This window comes from Canis aureus, chromosome 29 (genome assembly GCF_053574225.1).
Source record: "Canis aureus isolate CA01 chromosome 29, VMU_Caureus_v.1.0, whole genome shotgun sequence".
NCBI lineage: Eukaryota > Metazoa > Chordata > Mammalia > Carnivora > Canidae > Canis > Canis aureus.
In genome coordinates, this window is record NC_135639.1 from 15,348,395 (window position 1) to 15,366,226 (window position 17,832).

Consider the following 17,832-nt stretch of genomic DNA (forward strand, 5'->3'; position numbering starts at 1 on the left):
GTTCTTATAATCACTTAAATTGCATTGCTTTTACATTACCATTTTCCAAACAACTAACTTTGTTGATTTTTGGTAGCTATATGGATAATCTTCATCATGTTTCTTTTCTATTTCATTAATTTGTGTTATCTCATGTTCTCTCCCTTTTTCCTATCTTTATTTAATTATTCTTCTTTTAGGATTAATCTGCTATCCTTTTTCTAATAATTTCTTGAGATTATGTTTACACCACAGATTTTCAGGCTTTTTTATATATTTTTTAATATTTTATATATTTTATATATTTTATTTATATTACTTATAATTATATTATTATATAAATATTATAATAGTTTATATATTTTATTTAATATTTTTATATTTTTTAATATTTTATTTAATTTTTCATAAGAGAGAGAGAGAGAGAGAGAGAGGCAGAGACATAGACAGAGAGAAAAGCAGGCTCCCTGTGAGGAGCCTGATGTGGGACTCGATCCCAGGACCCCAAGATCATGACCTGAGCCAAAGGCAGAAGCTCTACTACTGAGCCTCCCAGGTGCCCCTGATTCTCAGGTTTTTTAAAAATATTTTCTAATAAATGAACTTAAAATTATAAATGCCCCTCATGGTGGCACCATACACATTTTGATCTGTTATCATTCAGTACAAAATATTTTCTTTTAGTATAATTTCTGTGACCAATTAGTTTTAAGAAATGTATTAATTAAAAAAAAGAAATGTATAAATTCTAGACATCTTAGGGTTTTTCTAATTACTTTTGTGATCAATTACTTTGTATGATTTGAATCTTTTTAAATTTTTGAGACTTGCATTAAAACACAGCATATGGTAAATTTGGAAAATGTTCCATTTGTACTTGAAAATAGTGTATATTTGGCAGTCATAAGATAATATGCTCTCAAATACCAAAGAATACAAAATTATTAATTAGGCTATTGAAATCATTTATATTTTTTCTGTTTTCTGTTTTTTGTCTCCTTAAACTATCAGTTCCCAAGAAAATTGGATTTAAAAATCCCAATATAATTTGTCTCCCCCACCCCTCTTTTTTTTTTTTTTTTTTTTGCTTTAACACAGTATTATAAGGTACATATAAATCCACTGTTATATCTTCCAGGTAGATGCCTGATTTAAATTCTTATCTGTCAAAAAAATAAAAAATAAAAAAAAATTCTTATCTCTCTGATATTAGTAAAGCTATATCAACTTTCTTTTATTTAGCAATTGTGTATCTTCTTCCCATTCCTTTACTTTCAAATTTTCTAAATATTTTTAGACTTTTGTATCTTTTCTAAGCAGCATACAGCTAGGCTTTGCTTTACACCAGGTCTAAAATCTCCTTAGCTTTTGATTGAAATATTTAGTCTCTTACATTTAGCATAATTTGAAATATTTATTTCCTTACATTCAGTGTAATTATTGACATACTTGGAATTAAATACACTTCCTAAATAAATAAATAAATAAATAAATAAATAAATAAATACACTTCCTACTTCCTTCATATGTATCTCAACTAGACTTTCTCTTTTTCCATACATTTCTTGTCTTCCAAAGCCATTAAGTAATATTCTTATTTTCGCTTCTATTAGCTTGTTAGATATGAAGTTTTACTTTTATTTTTGTTGCCTAATAATTACATTATAAAGCCTTAATTATTAATGTGTACCATAAATTAGTTCTCTTATCAATTTCTACATGTAACAAAAAACCTTAGTATTTTAACGTCCTTTACCCTTCTTCCTAATTTATGAGCTGTTATTACCATGCAAATTTTATATCTATTTAAGCTTCTATTAACTTTTATTATTTAATATTATATTAATATTATATTAATATATATTAATAATAATCACTTCAGTTTACTAATAATTTCTAAATTCCTTCTAGTATCTGGTAACATTTATCTTTTTCTTCAATAGTATTTCCTTTATTTTGTATTTCCTTTCATGGAAGTCTGCTCTTATCAAATTCTCTTAATTCTTGTTTTTCTAAAAAATATCCTTATTTTGGCTTTATTTTTTAAAGTTATTACACTGGGTGCAAAATTTTAGGCTGATTATTATTTCCTTCCAGCAATTTAAAGATCATGTTTTCTAAATTTCATTTTTTCTGTTAAGATATTAGTTGTCAGTCTTGCTGTTATTCCTTTAAAGAGAGTACAACTTTCTTCCTTTGACTCCTTTTAAATTTTTCTCTTCATGTTTGGATTTTCATTAGTTTTATCATGATATTTCTAAGTATAACTTTCTTTGTAGTTATTTCCCTTGGTGCTCATGGAAGTTTTCCAATTTGTAGCTTGATGTCTTTTATCACTTTTGAAAATTCTTAGTCATTAAGACTTCAAATCATGCTCTATAAAATTTTCTCACTTTTCTTCCTCTTGACTCCAAACACATGCATGTTAGACCATTTCTACAGGTCCTTTATATTTCCTTTCCTATTTTATTTTCATTCTTCTCTTTATTTAGGTATGCGTTTTTGTTTTGATCTGTATTCCATCTCATTAATTCCCTCCTCAGCTGTATCTAACTTGTTAAACTCATCTAAGGAATTCTTAATTCATTTAATGTATTCTTCATTACGATAATTTCCATTTGATTCTTTAGTAAAAGTTTCCATTTGTCTCCTAATATTTTCTACATTTTATTTTAACGTCTCCATCTGAAAACACCATTATCCTATAGCTATGTTTCTTATGACTATTTTTTATACCTTTTACTAACACTCACCATTGTTTTATTTTGTATCAGATATTGCATAGGGTTTTTTTGAAGAAATAATTTGAGGCTCTGTGTGATACCTTCCCCAAGAGAGAATTTACTTTTGTTCTACTTAGTCTATGGGCAGCTCACCATAATCCAATGATTCAAAGTGGACTTACCTACACTAGCAGGCTTAGACTTCAGAAACTAAGCCAAATCCTTAAGTGTGTAGCAAAGTCCATCTTCCTTAGCACACCTGAAGATCCAATTTTGGACCTCTATATTAATCAACAAAAGCTCTGCTCAGTTTTTTAGACAGCTTTCAGTATTTGTAATTATCTAAAGGAAAATAGTTTCACAAAATTCCAATCTTACCCACCTTGACATTCCACCTATCCTAGATCTTGACCCACAAATTCTCACTGCCTTGGTAGTTCTAAAATGCCTAAAAATATGTAATTCCTAATTTTTCTCAGTAAAAATAATATTCCAAAATAATCCATTACACCAATGAAAAAGAACTCCTCCAAACATTTACTAATACCTCAACAAAGCAGCCTATCTACTAAACTATATCTACTAAAAAATGAAACTAGATTATTTTTAAGGTGGTAAAAAATTAAAATCAATCTGTACAATGGATATATATTTGTGATATTTTTAAATTACATATTTGATAAACTTGAAATATATTTTAATTGTTATATGAAAATAAACTTTAAAATTAAGCTAATGAGAAGTATTTACAAAACTTTAAGAATAATAGAAAAGTAATTTTGTATTCACTGATAATTTTACTGATTTTTATTAAAAACAGAACCAGTAAAATATTAAACTATCATATGCACCTATATTTCTAATAAGGTGCTGTAAATAATTTACAAATTATTTTAATAAATTCTCCTAAGGAATAAGTACCCAATGTTATTTGTGCATATATTAAAATTGCCAATATTGATAATATTCTTCTACACAAAAGTTCACTATGGGAAATTTTCAGGAAGGGAAATATATTAAAATCTGAGCAAATCCCATTCAAGTGGTGAGCAACAAGTAACTCTCATTTTGACTTCATTCAAATAATACCCATGGTTCTCTTATCCATTCACATCACAAAAATATGTTAGGCTGACTGATAGTGCTTTAGTCACTAAATCACAATTCCTCTTGCTATCAAAACAAAAAGTGAAGGAGGAAAAGTTAGAAATGTTAAAGCATAAAATAAAATGCAATGGATAAATTATATAAAAAAGTGATTTATTGGTTTTAATATTATAAAAATATAAAGAATAATAATATATTGATTAGACAAAAGGTAATAAAAATTACCAAATCCTCCAAAGGAAAAGTCTTATCTTTTTTAATTCCATCTTTCTTTTCAAATAAAATAAAAATTAGAATGTATGTTTGAAAGTGAAGAGGGTAGAACAAATCAAACTTTGATGAAAAACTATTTCATTCAAACTCATAAAGTAATTTCATGGTAAGAGTTTATAAGAATGTGTATAGTGTCTTAAAACTACAGAATCATTTCCAAGGTTTAACAAAGGTAAATATTTGAGTACAATAAAAATTCTACTTTAAAACTCATATATATATATACATATGTATATATATATATGTATATATATATACATATATATGTGGAAAACATATAAATGGAAAAAAAGTGAAAAAATAATAATATTTCAAACATAAAGAGAACATTATGTTTACAAATAGGCAATTCACTAAATAGGAAACACAAATGGCAAATGAATACATAAAAAGATGCTTAGCCACAATAGTAATCTTGAGTATGCACAGTAATTATCATTAAGATACCATGCAAATCCATTGCAAGTGCAAAAGGAAAATAGCTTCACAGTTACCAAATGTGGGTGGTAATATGAAGAAACAGGGACATTCACACATAGCTGGTGAAGTGTACATTACCACAGTGACTTGAAATGCAAATGGGCAACATGTAGTAAAGTTGAGGATATAAATATCCTCAGACACAACAATTTATGTATATGCCCTACAGAAACTCTTACATATCTGTATGAGAAAACCAGCACAAGCTGTACAGTGTAACACTGTTTATAACAAGGACAAAAATTTACCGAAATGCAGAAGCTTTGCATTTCACAGGAAATTAGATGATGAAACTGAAAAATGCTTTTAAAATTTACAAATTATATTAAAATATGAGTGCAAAGAAAAAAATCATAGAGCAGAAAATATCAAAGCTCAAAGTTACGCTGGTAAGCAAACTTGCTCATCTGAATTGAACATGAGATCAGTACTTATAAGTAATGCATACAGAATAAGTATATCTATGTAATTAGAAAAAGTTTTAAAGTCAGTCACTTAAAGTGATCATGAATACACTGAAAATGTGTTATTTTGTGCCTGTGCTATACAAAAGAATTGTATTAGTTGAAATAAACAGGGAAAAAGGTAAAAATTTTTCCCTGAAAATATTTAATAAACACCACTATTATACGAATATAAAATAAAACAATGGCAAAGTTTCTCATCATATTTTTACCCAATCTACTCACCAAGTCTTAGTGTTAACTTCATACTTATAAAGATCATCTACCAATCCATATTTATTGCCTGGTAATGCTTTATAGCCTCCATGAACATAAATGGACTTTGTTATTTCATCATACACACTGGTATGGCCATATCCACCTTGGACTATAGCTCCTTTAGTTTCTGGAACAAGCCAAGTGTTTGATGCTGTAAGAGAAAGAAGATGAATCATGAAATTTAAGGAGTTTTTAAAAATTAATATGTCACTCAACTACCAATACATAAATTCCAATAGCACATTTTTATGAGTAAAGTATAATTAACATTCACTTAATCAAAAACAATTATTAAATATTTGCTAGTTTACTATGTTAGGTGTTAGACATTGAAGTTGAGTAAGACTGGTCTTTCTGTAGATTAAACTCTGAAAATTGAAAATGCCAAATTTTTGGATGTACAACAGAAAAAGGAAAACTTTATTCTCACATACATTTCTATATTTGTAAAGAACTCTGAGAAAAAGACTAACAAATAGTTTATGAAAGCCTATTATGTGACAAGCTCTGAATTAGTCACTGATATAGCAAAGATTTAAAACAGATATGATCCTCAACCCTTAGCAATTTTTAGCCCTGTGCTGGTCCTTCATCTCTTCTACAGAGCTGAATGAAAACCTAAACACTAAATTTCCAAGACTCCCTCGACAACTGTATGAACAGGTTTTACCAAGGGGGTACTTGTGAGAGATTAGAAGATGAAAGTAACAAGACATTCTACCTTCATCTCTAGCAGCATAACAGGCAGATGCTACAGTGGATAATAGCAGTGTGTGATCTTAAAGTAACAGCAGCAGGGGTAGAGTCTGCTCAATGGCAGCAGTGGCACCTAGAATAGTTCAGTGACAAATGCAATCCTAGGCTTCAGCCTGGGTGTTTGGCAGCTCCCAGATTTCTGGGTGACCCTCTCATTTTGTTGTCTCTAATACTCTTGTTATTATTAACTTCCTATACCTAAATCCCATTCCGCTTAGTATAGCTAAAAGGAACTTATTTCTTACTGCAAATTCACTGATATGATCATCAATCATATGCAAGACATGCTTCTAAGAATATGCAGATAAATAAAACACAGATCCTTGACTTGGAAAATTTCAATTATAAAGAGTAACTTTATAGAAATCTATCATTGGTCTTTAGATATCCACCCAGCCTATACCTCCATCTTCCCACCAACTAGTCATTTAACATTGGTATAGTAAGCATCTCAACTACAAATACTCAAATCAAGTAATAGAAAATAAAGGTGATCTTAAAAATTGCTCACTTTTACATAATTCTAAGGTAATTAAGAAAGTGATACTTTAATGGTCAGAAAATACAGAAGTATCAAAAAGGGTCACTAAGCTAATTTTACTTTGATAAAACTAAATATATATGGAGAAATTTCAGAGCACACTTGTAACTAATAAGTATTACAGTTTGGAGGTAATTTCTAAAAAATGACATTAATAATAACTTACCAGAAATAATCTAATATCCTTTAACCACTTATTAAAGCTCTACTCATCTAACCTAATTGAAGGTTTCCATATTTTTATTCATTCTCTTTTTAATAAAGATAAGTTTGCCTCTTATTTTTAAAAAAATGTAGAAATAGAAGTCTTCAATGTACAAGTGAATATTACCTTCTCTCCCAGCCCACTACCTAGAAGTATTTTCACAATTTAGTTATGTTCAGACTACTTTCAGAATATAGTAATAAATATTTTTTACACATATACCAAATATATTTAAATTACAAACATGTGCATCCATACCTATAAATACTTGTATCAAAAAATCATCTATTTTACTTTTTTTTCATTAAAACAAATGGGGCATTCTTCCATGACCCATTTATTATTTTTCAACACCTAAATTCCTTTCTATTAAGGATACATAACTTATTTAAATAACTACATCGTGACTCATTTGGGTTTCAATTTGTTCCAAAAACCGATAATGCAATAAACAACCTTGCAATCAGCTCTAATATCATTATCTAATAGAACATATACTATGTCTCAAGAAGTATCTCGTTATTTTATTTAACAATAACCCTTTTACAGGTTTGCTATTGCATTCTCTTCTTTATAGCTGAGGAAATTTAGAGTTAGAAAAACTAAGTACCACACCAAAAGTTTAAAAGTTGATAAGTGGAACAAAATGGTGTAGACTCATTTATTCCTCTTCTCCCCACTAAGTGTGACAGACTCTAGAAATAGTGCAAGAGACAACCAAAGGAGAAATCTGAAAAGTGTAAAGGCAGTTAATTACAGACTCCAGGACTATAGGATAGGTGTCTCCTTCCCCTCCAACAGAAGGCTATGTAGGCCCAACATTTCTCAGCTCCCCCATCTAGCAAATTAAAGGCAACTCAAGTAGCCTTATTCCTCCTCAAAATTGATCAGGAGTCCTATGGACAACCCAAATGATCCTAGCAGCACCAGTAAGAGGTACCCAGTAAACACTGTTTAAAAATAAGCTGGCAGGGAAAGGGTTCTTCATCCTCCAGATCAAGACTGGAAAAAGAGATCCCACAAGACCAAAGAATGAACCTAAACCTTGACTGCCTGCTAAAACAGATTTAAATGAGACCCAAAAAGTCTCAATACAATAGACAAATGCCCAGGATACAATTAGAAACAAAAAAATCATTTATCAAAAAAGAAAAAAAAATCATTTATCATACTGAGAACCAGTAAAGTCGCAACTCTAATGAAAAAGACAATCAAGTGATAGTAACTCTAAGATGTTGAAATTGCCTGACAAGCATTTTTAAATAACCATGATAAAAAAAAAAAAAAAAACATTTGAACAAGCAATTACAAAATCTTTGAAACAACAAATCTCAGCTAAAAAAGAAAGTAACAAAGAAATTTAGGGGAAAAAAGAAAAATGCAGTAACGAACAAAAACTCTATATACAGGCTCAATAGTAGAGTGGAGCTGATAGAAGACAGAATCAGTACATTTGAGGACAGGTCAATAAAACTTACCCAATCTGAATAATAGAGAAAACAGACTGAAAAAAAAGTCAACAGAATCTCAGAAAGCTTTGAGACGTTAACAGTTGATTCAACATTCATATCATTAAAATCCCAGAAGAGGAAAAAGAGAAAGAAACTGAAAGAGTATTTGAAGAAACAATGAATAAAAACATCTAAATTTTGTACAAGACACAAACCTACAGATTCATGAACATTAAAGATGTCCAAATAGGAAAAATTTAAAGAAATCCACACCATGATACATCATAACAAAATTTATAAAAAGACAAAAAAAAAAAAAAAAGATCTTGAAAGCAGCCAGAGAGAAATGACACATTACTTATAGAGGAACATCAATTTGAATAACTGTGGATTTCTCATCTGAAACTATAATGGCTGAAAGAAGTAGCACATTTTTCAAGTGCTGAAAAACAAGAACTGTCAGGCATGAATTCTATTCCAGCAAAACTATCCTTCAGGAATTAAGTGGGGGGAAAAAAGAGAGAGAGACTCTTAAATGAGAAGAAAAAGAAAAAACTAAAAATTTTTGAAATATGTCCCTCTCCTGACAGAATGGTTAAAGGAAAATTTTTAAACAGAAGTGAAATAATAAAGGACGGAGTCTCAGGAGGCACCTGGGTGGCTCAGTTTGTTAAGCATCCAACTCTTCATATCAGCTCAGGTCATGATCTCAGGGTTGTGAGACTGAGCCCCATGTAGGGCTCCACGCTGAGCACGGAGCCTGCTTGGGATTCTCTCTCTCCCTCTCCTTTAGCCCCTCTCCTTTCCCACTCATGCACCTCTTTAAAACAAAACAACAAAAAAAAGAAGGAATCTTGGAGCATCAGGAAAGAACAACAAATAGTAGAAATATGATTACATACAACAGACTATCCTTCTCCTCTATGAGGTTTATAAATTTTTGATGAAGAAAAAATTATAACATCATGTAATACGGAGACAATGATATTTAAAATTGGAGAAGGTAAAGGGATGTAAATGAAAGCAAAGTTTCCACACTTCACTCGTAGTGGTAAAATGGTGATACTAGTAGACTGTGATAAGTCACATACAAATATATATGACTGCATATTTGTATATATATATTTATATTTTTAAGTAGATTCTATGCCCAATGTGACCCAAAGATTAAAACCTGAGCTGAGATCAATAGTTGGACGCTGAACCAACTGAGCCACCCAGACGCCAGTCAATGTCTTTTTAACCCAGTGTGATCTCTAAAAAAAACTATACAAAGAGATATATTCAAAAATACTATAAATAAATCAAGAATGGAATTTTAAAAATCATTCAAGTAACCCACTAGCAAAGAGAAACAGAAGCACAAGAAATGGGAAACATAAAGGAAATAAATAATAAAATAACAGAGCATAACACTAATATATCAAAATTACCTTAAATGTGAATGATTCATTTATATAACATTCTTGAAATAACAGAATTCTAGAACTGGAAGACAGATCAATGATTATGAAGGGTTAGAGATGGGAGGTGAGGGAGGGTGAAAGGGTGGTGACTGTGGTCTAAAAGGACAATGTGAAGGAGTTTTATAGTAATATAACTATTCTATAGATATAGATAGATATAATCTTGACTGTGGTGGTGGATACCTGAAACAATATGCAATAAAATTGCACAGAACTAAGCACATACACAAGTGCCAAATACACACACACACATGCACATACAAATAAGTATAAATGAAACTGGGGAAATCTGAATAACATCAGTGAACTGCATCACTGATGCAGTGTCAATATCTAGGTTGTAATATTGTAATATATTTTTGCAAGAATGACATTTGGGAAATTTTCATAAAGGGTATATAGGATCACCCTGTTATTTCTTACAAGCATATGTGAATCTACAAGGATCTCAAAATAAAAAGGTTAATTAAAAATATATATATTCACCTTACAAGTAATGGGCAGTTCATCATGAAATACAATATTTCACTCAACTACTTGTCAAACATTAAAAATAAATAAAAGTGTAAGACCTATGAGAGAAGTCTATCACTGAAGGCTGTATTCTTAAATACTATAGCAGTATTTCTTAAGAGCTACTCACTAGCAGTTCAATTAAGAACCCACAGGTGGTATGGTAGTTTCAGATGAAAAATTAAAGAAATAATCTTGTTCAGATACAGGTGATAAACTCAAAATGTAAAATTAATTATGATCCACATCTCATTATATTTTTATTATTTTTATATTTGGAAGCATGTACATATTACTACAAGGAACCAATTTTCCTGGGTAAACAAAGTAAAAACACTGGTCATCTCAGAAAAAGCATTACATATCATTTGTATGTTATTATTTGCATATGCATGAATTTTGCTTTAACGTAGTAATGTGCTCTATCTTATCCCCAATTTATAATGAATCACTGATACAAAAGTAGTTCCTTAGGGAAGAGATATTGATAATAACAGATACATGGAATAGTTCATAACAATTTTATAAAAGTCAGAAGCAAAAATGACTCAAGTATTCCAAACCTTCTTTATTAGGCCATGATGGAATAATCTAGAGAGTACTGAATTACCTGCCATAAACAACTTAAACAGGAAGAGAAACTGCAAACAGATTCTGATTATCTTACTGGATTAAGAAAACAAAGATCAGAAAAAAAAAAAAAAAACAGCTAGAATTTGTAGATGAGGTAGCTGTACACTGAGAAAGCTCAAGAGATCTGCAGAAGATTCCCTCAAGTCCTAAGCTGATCTGCATACACATAAGAAAAAAATACTTGAAGCCATGTAAAGAACCAAAAAATTAGCAGGCTGAACAACTCTTAGATCTCACACATGCCAGGAATAGTTGTGCTCTTAGCAGACACAAAAGAAAGACCTAATAGAACAGGAGGCATTAGGTAAAGTCTTGAAAGGGGCTGTAATACTGGAATAAATTAGCTATAAACTCAAGGTTACTCTGGATTCCCTCCTACTAACATAGAAGTAATCCTCCAAAATGCTTAAACTGTGCCACATAACCTAATTATATGTCAATCCAAAGTCCAATATTCTTTAAAAGGACACAAGAAAATCCAGCAGCCAAGATGATAAAAATATACAATATTCAGAATACATTTAAAAATTAATGGACAAAGGAAATATGGCCCACAACAAGAAAAAAATCAGTCAACAGAAGGTGACCCAGAAATAGCACAAAAGATAAAATTAGCTGAAAAGAATGTGTTAAAAGCTACTGCAAATATATTCAAATATATTCAGTAATGTTACAGAAAACGTGAACATGATAAGAGAGAAAGAGAAGATAAAAAAGACAGAAATAGAACTCCTAGAAATGGAAAATATAATATCTGACTGTAAAATACATTGAGTAGAATTAAGACATTTAGACATTTTATGAGAAAAAAACATTGAACTTAAGATATAGAAATAAAAGCTATCTGAAAAGAAGCAATTCAGTCAAATAACCCTGAAAAACCCTGAACCTGGAGCCTGTAGGAAAATATTAAAGTAGTCTAATCCACTGTGATAAGAGTTCCAGAAATGTAGCAGTGATGGGTGGACAGAAATAATGTTTTAAGAAATAATTTCTCAAGTTCACAGAAATCCATAAATCCATAAAACCAAGATCAATGAAATATAAGTAGGAAAAAATACAGAAAGAAATAAAGAAACCCACAACAAGGAACATCATGAAGTAATAAAAATGTACAAGCTAAAGAACAAAAATAAGAATTACAACTAACTTGTCAGAAAGAATGTAAGTTAGAAGACAATAAAGTCTCATATTTTTAAACTACTCAGAAGGGGAAAAAAAACTATCAACGTAGAATTCTCTATCAAAAGCAAAAAATAATTAACAAGGTAGAATTCTATACCCAACAAAGTATTTTCCAAAAATGAAATAAAACTTTTTCAGACAAAAAAAAAAAAAAAAAGAAAAGAAAAGAAAGATATCCAGACTTGCCCTACAAAAAATAGCAAAGGAAGTTCTTCAAGGTGAATGAACATAACAGTTGATATCAGATAGAATCTGGATTTATATACAAGAATGAAGGCTGCAGGAAGAGTGATATGTAGGTACATATAAAAGACATAATATCTCCTTTTTTGTCTCCCTAAAATGATAACTTACTTTCTAAAAAAGCACAACAGTTTACGATGGTGTTCATGAGATGTAATATTAGCACAAAGTAAAAGAGGAGAAATTCAGAGGTTCTAACCTTATATGTGAAGTGTTAGAACTTCATTTTAAGATAGATTCTGATAAGTTAAAAATGTATATTATAACTCCTAGAGCAACCTCAACAAAAAATTTTTTAGAAGGTATAGTTAATATATTAATGGTCCTATAGTTCTAGAAGCTGAGGCAATCACAAACAGGATAAATTGAAAGAAATCTACACCTAAACACATCACGATCAAGCTGCTGAAAACTAAAAATGAACAAAATATCTCAGAAGTGGTTAGAGAAAGACAAATTACAAGTTCAAATGACTGTGGTTTTCATTCTAAGAAACCATGGAGGGACTCCTGGGTGGCTCAGCGGTTTAGCGCCTGCCTTTGGCTCAGGGCATGATCCTGGAGTCCCAGGATCGAGTCCCGCATCAGGTTCCCTGCCTGGAGCCTGCTTCTCCCTCTGCCTTTGTCTCTGCCTCTCTCTCTCTTTCTTTCTGTGTCTCTCATAAATAAATAAATAAATAAATAAATAAATCAATCAATCAATCAATCAATCAATCAAACAAACCACGGAAGCCAGAAGGAAGTGCCCAACACTTTTTAAAATGCCAAAAAATAACTAACTCAGAACTCCATGACAAGCAAAACCATTCTTCAGGGATGACTGTGAAATAAAGAGATTCCCAGATACAGAAAAACCAAGATGATCCATATCCAGCAGACTACTCTAAAAGAAATGCTAAAGAAGCCATTCAAACAAAAGATGTTAGCAGAAATGGTAACAGAAGATAACTTGGAATGAAAGTGGACAATTTATTTTAGGGACCTGAAAATTCTAATTGCATAAATACATAATAACAAAACATCTAAATGTATGAAGCAAAAATTGATAGAACTAAAGAATTACATACATAAATCCACAACCATAAATGGAGGTTTCTTCATTAGTCTTTCAATAACTAAGGAATATACTAAAGAAAATAATGGTAAGGATATAGAAGACTTGAACAACTCCAACCACCATCATGCATTTGGCATTCAAAGAATGTCCTACCCAACTGCAGCAGAAGACACATCCATTTTAATTGACCATATTCACCAAGTCAGACCATATTCACCAAGTCAGACCATATTCGCAGTCAGATAAGACTCACAAAAATTTTAATAGCAAAAAAATACAGTTTCTGACAATAACTAAATGAAATAAGAAATAATGACAAGAAAGATATCTGAAAAATCTTCATCTATTTGGATTAAACTCAATACTACTAAATAACCTAGGAGCCAGAGGAAAAAAGTCACCAAGAAACTTAGAAAATATTTTGAATTTTTTTGAATTAAATGGAAACAAAAATACATTTCAAAATACGCAGGAGACAGCTTAACCAGTGCTTAAGCTATCATTCTCAAGTGAATAAGAGAATATAATTAATGACTTCATGACAATATTTTTAACACCTTTAAATGAAATGGGCAAACTTCACACAAACTACCAAAGCTCATTCATTAAAAAAAAATGGGTAATTTGAACAACTCTAACATTTATTAAAGAAAATAAATGCAATAGTCAAAATCTTTCTGATAAAGAAAGCTCATGAAGAAAAAATGATCTTCTCAATAGACGCATAAAAATTTAACATCATTAATGAAAAAGACTCCTGGCAAACAAGGAATAGAAGTGGATTTCCTTGACCACATAAAAGTTACCTACAAAATGTACCACTAACATAATAATTAAAAGACTGGCACTTTTCCTCCTAAAACAGGAAAAAACGGCAGAAATAGCTACTTTCACTACTCCTACTCAGTACTGTACTAGAGATATTACCACTGCAATACAAAGAAGATAAGTAAAAGGTATGTAGTTTGAAAAGGAATAAGTAAACAACATTTATTAGCACGGTTTTAACACATGATCATCTATGTAGAAAATAAGGACTCTACAAAAAGCCACAAGAATTAAGAAGCGTGTTTAGCAAAATTGCAGGATAGCAGTTCAATATGAAAAATCAATTGTTTTGCCATATATTAGCAATCAACAATTGTAAGTTGAAATTTTAAGTGCCATTTACAGGCAAACATGACACTCACTATACTACACAAATACGTGAAAAACACCATTTACAATAACATAAAAATTTTAAATATTTAGGTATAAATTCTGCAAACTATGTGCGATACCAGCACACTAAAAACTGTGAAACAGTGCTGAAAAATTTAAAGACGACCTAAATAAATGCTGAAATATACCACATCCATGAGTTAGAAAAACCAATATTATTAAATTTTCCCATCTGTATATGTATTTCAACCACAATTAATATCCCTACAAGCTTTTTTTTTAAGAAATTGACAAACTGATTCTAAATCTTATATGGTAGCATAAAGTATGTAGAATAATCCAAATTTTTTTGAAAAACAGAAAAAATAACATAGTACTTATACTGCTTCCAATATAAAGCTACAGCAATCAATAAACTGTGGTTGTGGTGAAAACATAATATATCAATGGATCAAAATAGAGTCCAAAGATTAACTCATATGGTCAACTCATTTTTCAATACATTTACCAAGGTAGTTCAACAGAGAAAGGAAAAACTTTTCAACAAATGTTACTGGGAAATTTCAGTATTTATTAAACAAACAAACAAAACCTCAGCCCTTACTTCATACCACATATGAAAACTAACTCAAATAGATGAAAGACATGAAGATAAGAGCCAAAACTATAAACAGTTAGTAGAAAAATGTAAGAGAAAAACTGTTGTGACCTTGACAAAGATCTCTAAGGATACAAAAACCACACACCATAAAAATTAATAAATTATATATTTTATCCAAACTTAGAATCTCTATTTTTAAAAGACACTGTAAAGAAGAAATGCATATTTTTTAGAAACTTTTAAAAAGCAAAACCCGAAAGACAATGAATTACATATCAATATAAAGAAAGGGAGAGGGGAGGGGCAAGACGGCGGAAGAGTAGGGTCTCCAAATCACCTGCCTCCACCAAATTACCTAGAAAACCTTCCAATCATCCTGAAAATCTACGAATTCGGCCTGAGATTTAAAGAAAGAACACCTGGAATGCAACAGTGAGAAGAGTTCGCGCTTCTATCAAGGTAGGAAGACGGGGAAAAAGAGATAAAGAAACAAAAGGCCTCCAAGGGGGAGGGGCCCCGCGAGGAGCCGGGCTGAGGCCGGGGCGAGTGTCCGCAGGACAGGAGAGCCCCGTCCCGGAGGAGCAGGAGCTGCACCGACCTTCCCGGGGGAAAGGGGCTCGCAGGGAGGTGGAGCAGGACCCAGGAGGACGGGGATGCCCTGGGCTCCCGGGGACACTAACAGACACCTGTGCCCCGGGAGAGTGCGCCGAGCTCCCTAAGGGCTGCAGCGCGGGCGGCGGGACCCGGAGCAGCTCGGGGGGGGGGCTCGGGGGCGGCTCCGCGGAGGGGGCTGTGGGGCGGGAGCAGCTCGGGGGGGCTCGGGCAGAGGAAGAGGCTCCGCGGAGGGGGCTGCGGGGCGGGAGCAGCTCGGAGGGGCTCGGGCAGAGGAAGAGGCTCCGTGCGGAGGGGGCTGCGCGGTTCCAGGAGCAGCTCACGGGGGGTGGGGGGCTCGGGCGCCGGCTCCGCGGAGGGGGCTGCAGGCTGGAGCGCGAATCCACCAGCGCAGGCTCCGGAGCACAGGGCGCCGGGACACAGCCCAGGATCCCGCCTCCCCCGGGACAGGCAGAGGCCGGGAGGGCCCAGGACAGCAAGGACGCTCCTGCCCGAGCTGAGCAGATCAGCGGCCCCGCCCGGAGCCTCCAGCCCTGCAGACGGAGAGCTCCGGAGTTCCTGCGGGGGCTGCATCCAGGGCTCCAGACCTGGCCCCGCCACTGGGGCTGTTCCTCCTGCGGCCTCCCGGGGTAAACAACCCCCACTGAGCCCTGCACCAAGCGGGGGCACAGCAGCTCCCCCAACTGCTAACACCTGAAAATCAGCACAACAGGCCCCTCCCCCAGAAGACCAGCTAGACTGACTGACAACTTCCAGGGGAAGCCAAGGGACTTAAAGTACACAGAATCAGAAGATACTCCCCCGTGGTTGGGTTTTTTTTTTTTTTTTGTTCTGTTTTGTTTTTTGATTTGTTTCCTTCCCCCACCCCCCTTTTTTCTCCTTTCTTTGTCTTTCTCTTCTTCTTCCCCCTTTTTTTTTCTTTTTCGTTTTTTTTTTCTTCCCTTTTCTTTTCTCTTTCTCTTTTCTTTCCTTCTTTCTCTCCTCTCTTTTTCTCCTTTTCCCAATACAACATGCTTTTGGCCACTCTGCACTGAGCAAAATGACTAGAAGGAAAACCTCACCTCAAAAGAAAGAATCAGAAACAGTCCTCTCTCCCACAGAGTTAAAAAATCTGGATTACAATTCAATGTCAGAAAGCCAATTCAGAAGCACTATTATACAGCTACTGGTGGCTCTAGAAAAAAGCATAAAGGACTCAAGAGACTTCATGACTGCAGAATTTAGAGCTAATCAGGCAGAAATTAAAAATGAATTGAATGAGATGCAATCCAAACTAGAAGTCCTAACGACGAGGGTTAACGAGGTGGAAGAACGAGTGAGTGACATAGAAGACAAGTTGATAGCAAAGAGGGAAACTGAGGAAAAAAGAGACAAACAATTAAAAGACCATGAAGATAGATTAAGGGAAATAAACGACAGCCTGAGGAAGAAAAACCTACGTTTAATTGGTGTTCCCGAGGGCGCCGAAAGGGACAGAGGGCCAGAATATGTATTTGAACAAATTCTAGCTGAAAACTTTCCTAATCTGGGAAGGGAAACAGGCATTCAGATCCAGGAAATAGAGAGATCCCCCCCTAAAATCAATAAAAACCGTTCAACACCTCGACATTTAATAGTGAAGCTTGCAAATTCCAAAGATAAGGAGAAGATCCTTAAAGCAGCAAGAGACAAGAAATCCCTGACTTTTATGGGGAGGAGTATTAGGGTAACAGCAGACCTCTCCACAGAGACCTGGCAGGCCAGAAAGGGCTGGCAGGATATATTCAGGGTCCTAAATGAGAAGAACATGCAACCAAGAATACTTTATCCAGCAAGGCTCTCATTCAAAATGGAAGGAGAGATAAAGAGCTTCCAAGACAGGCAGCAACTAAAAGAATATGTGACCTCCAAACCAGCTCTGCAAGAAATTTTAAGGGGGACTCTTAAAATTCCCCTTTAAGAAGAAGTTCAGTGGAACAATCCACAAAAACAAGGACTGAATATATTTCATGATGACACTAAACTCATATCTCTCAATAGTAACTCTGAATGTGAACGGGCTTAATGACCCCATCAAAAGGCACAGGGTTTCAGACTGGATAAAAAAGCGGGACCCATCTATTTGCTGTCTACAAGAGACTCATTT

General features: G+C 33.4%; 1 protein-coding gene across 3 annotated transcripts in view; it reads right to left on the reverse strand.

Moving 5' to 3' along the window:
* The window catches only part of ATRNL1 (attractin like 1), a 786,052-nt gene that overhangs the window by 683,888 nt on the left and 84,332 nt on the right, over positions 1 to 17,832 (reverse strand). For all 3 annotated transcript variants that reach the window (XM_077877514.1, XM_077877517.1, XM_077877516.1), the window contains exon 9: positions 5,252 to 5,435. In XM_077877514.1, coding sequence (XP_077733640.1) covers positions 5,252 to 5,435 — 184 coding nt within the window. The remainder of the gene's footprint in view (positions 1 to 5,251; positions 5,436 to 17,832) is intronic.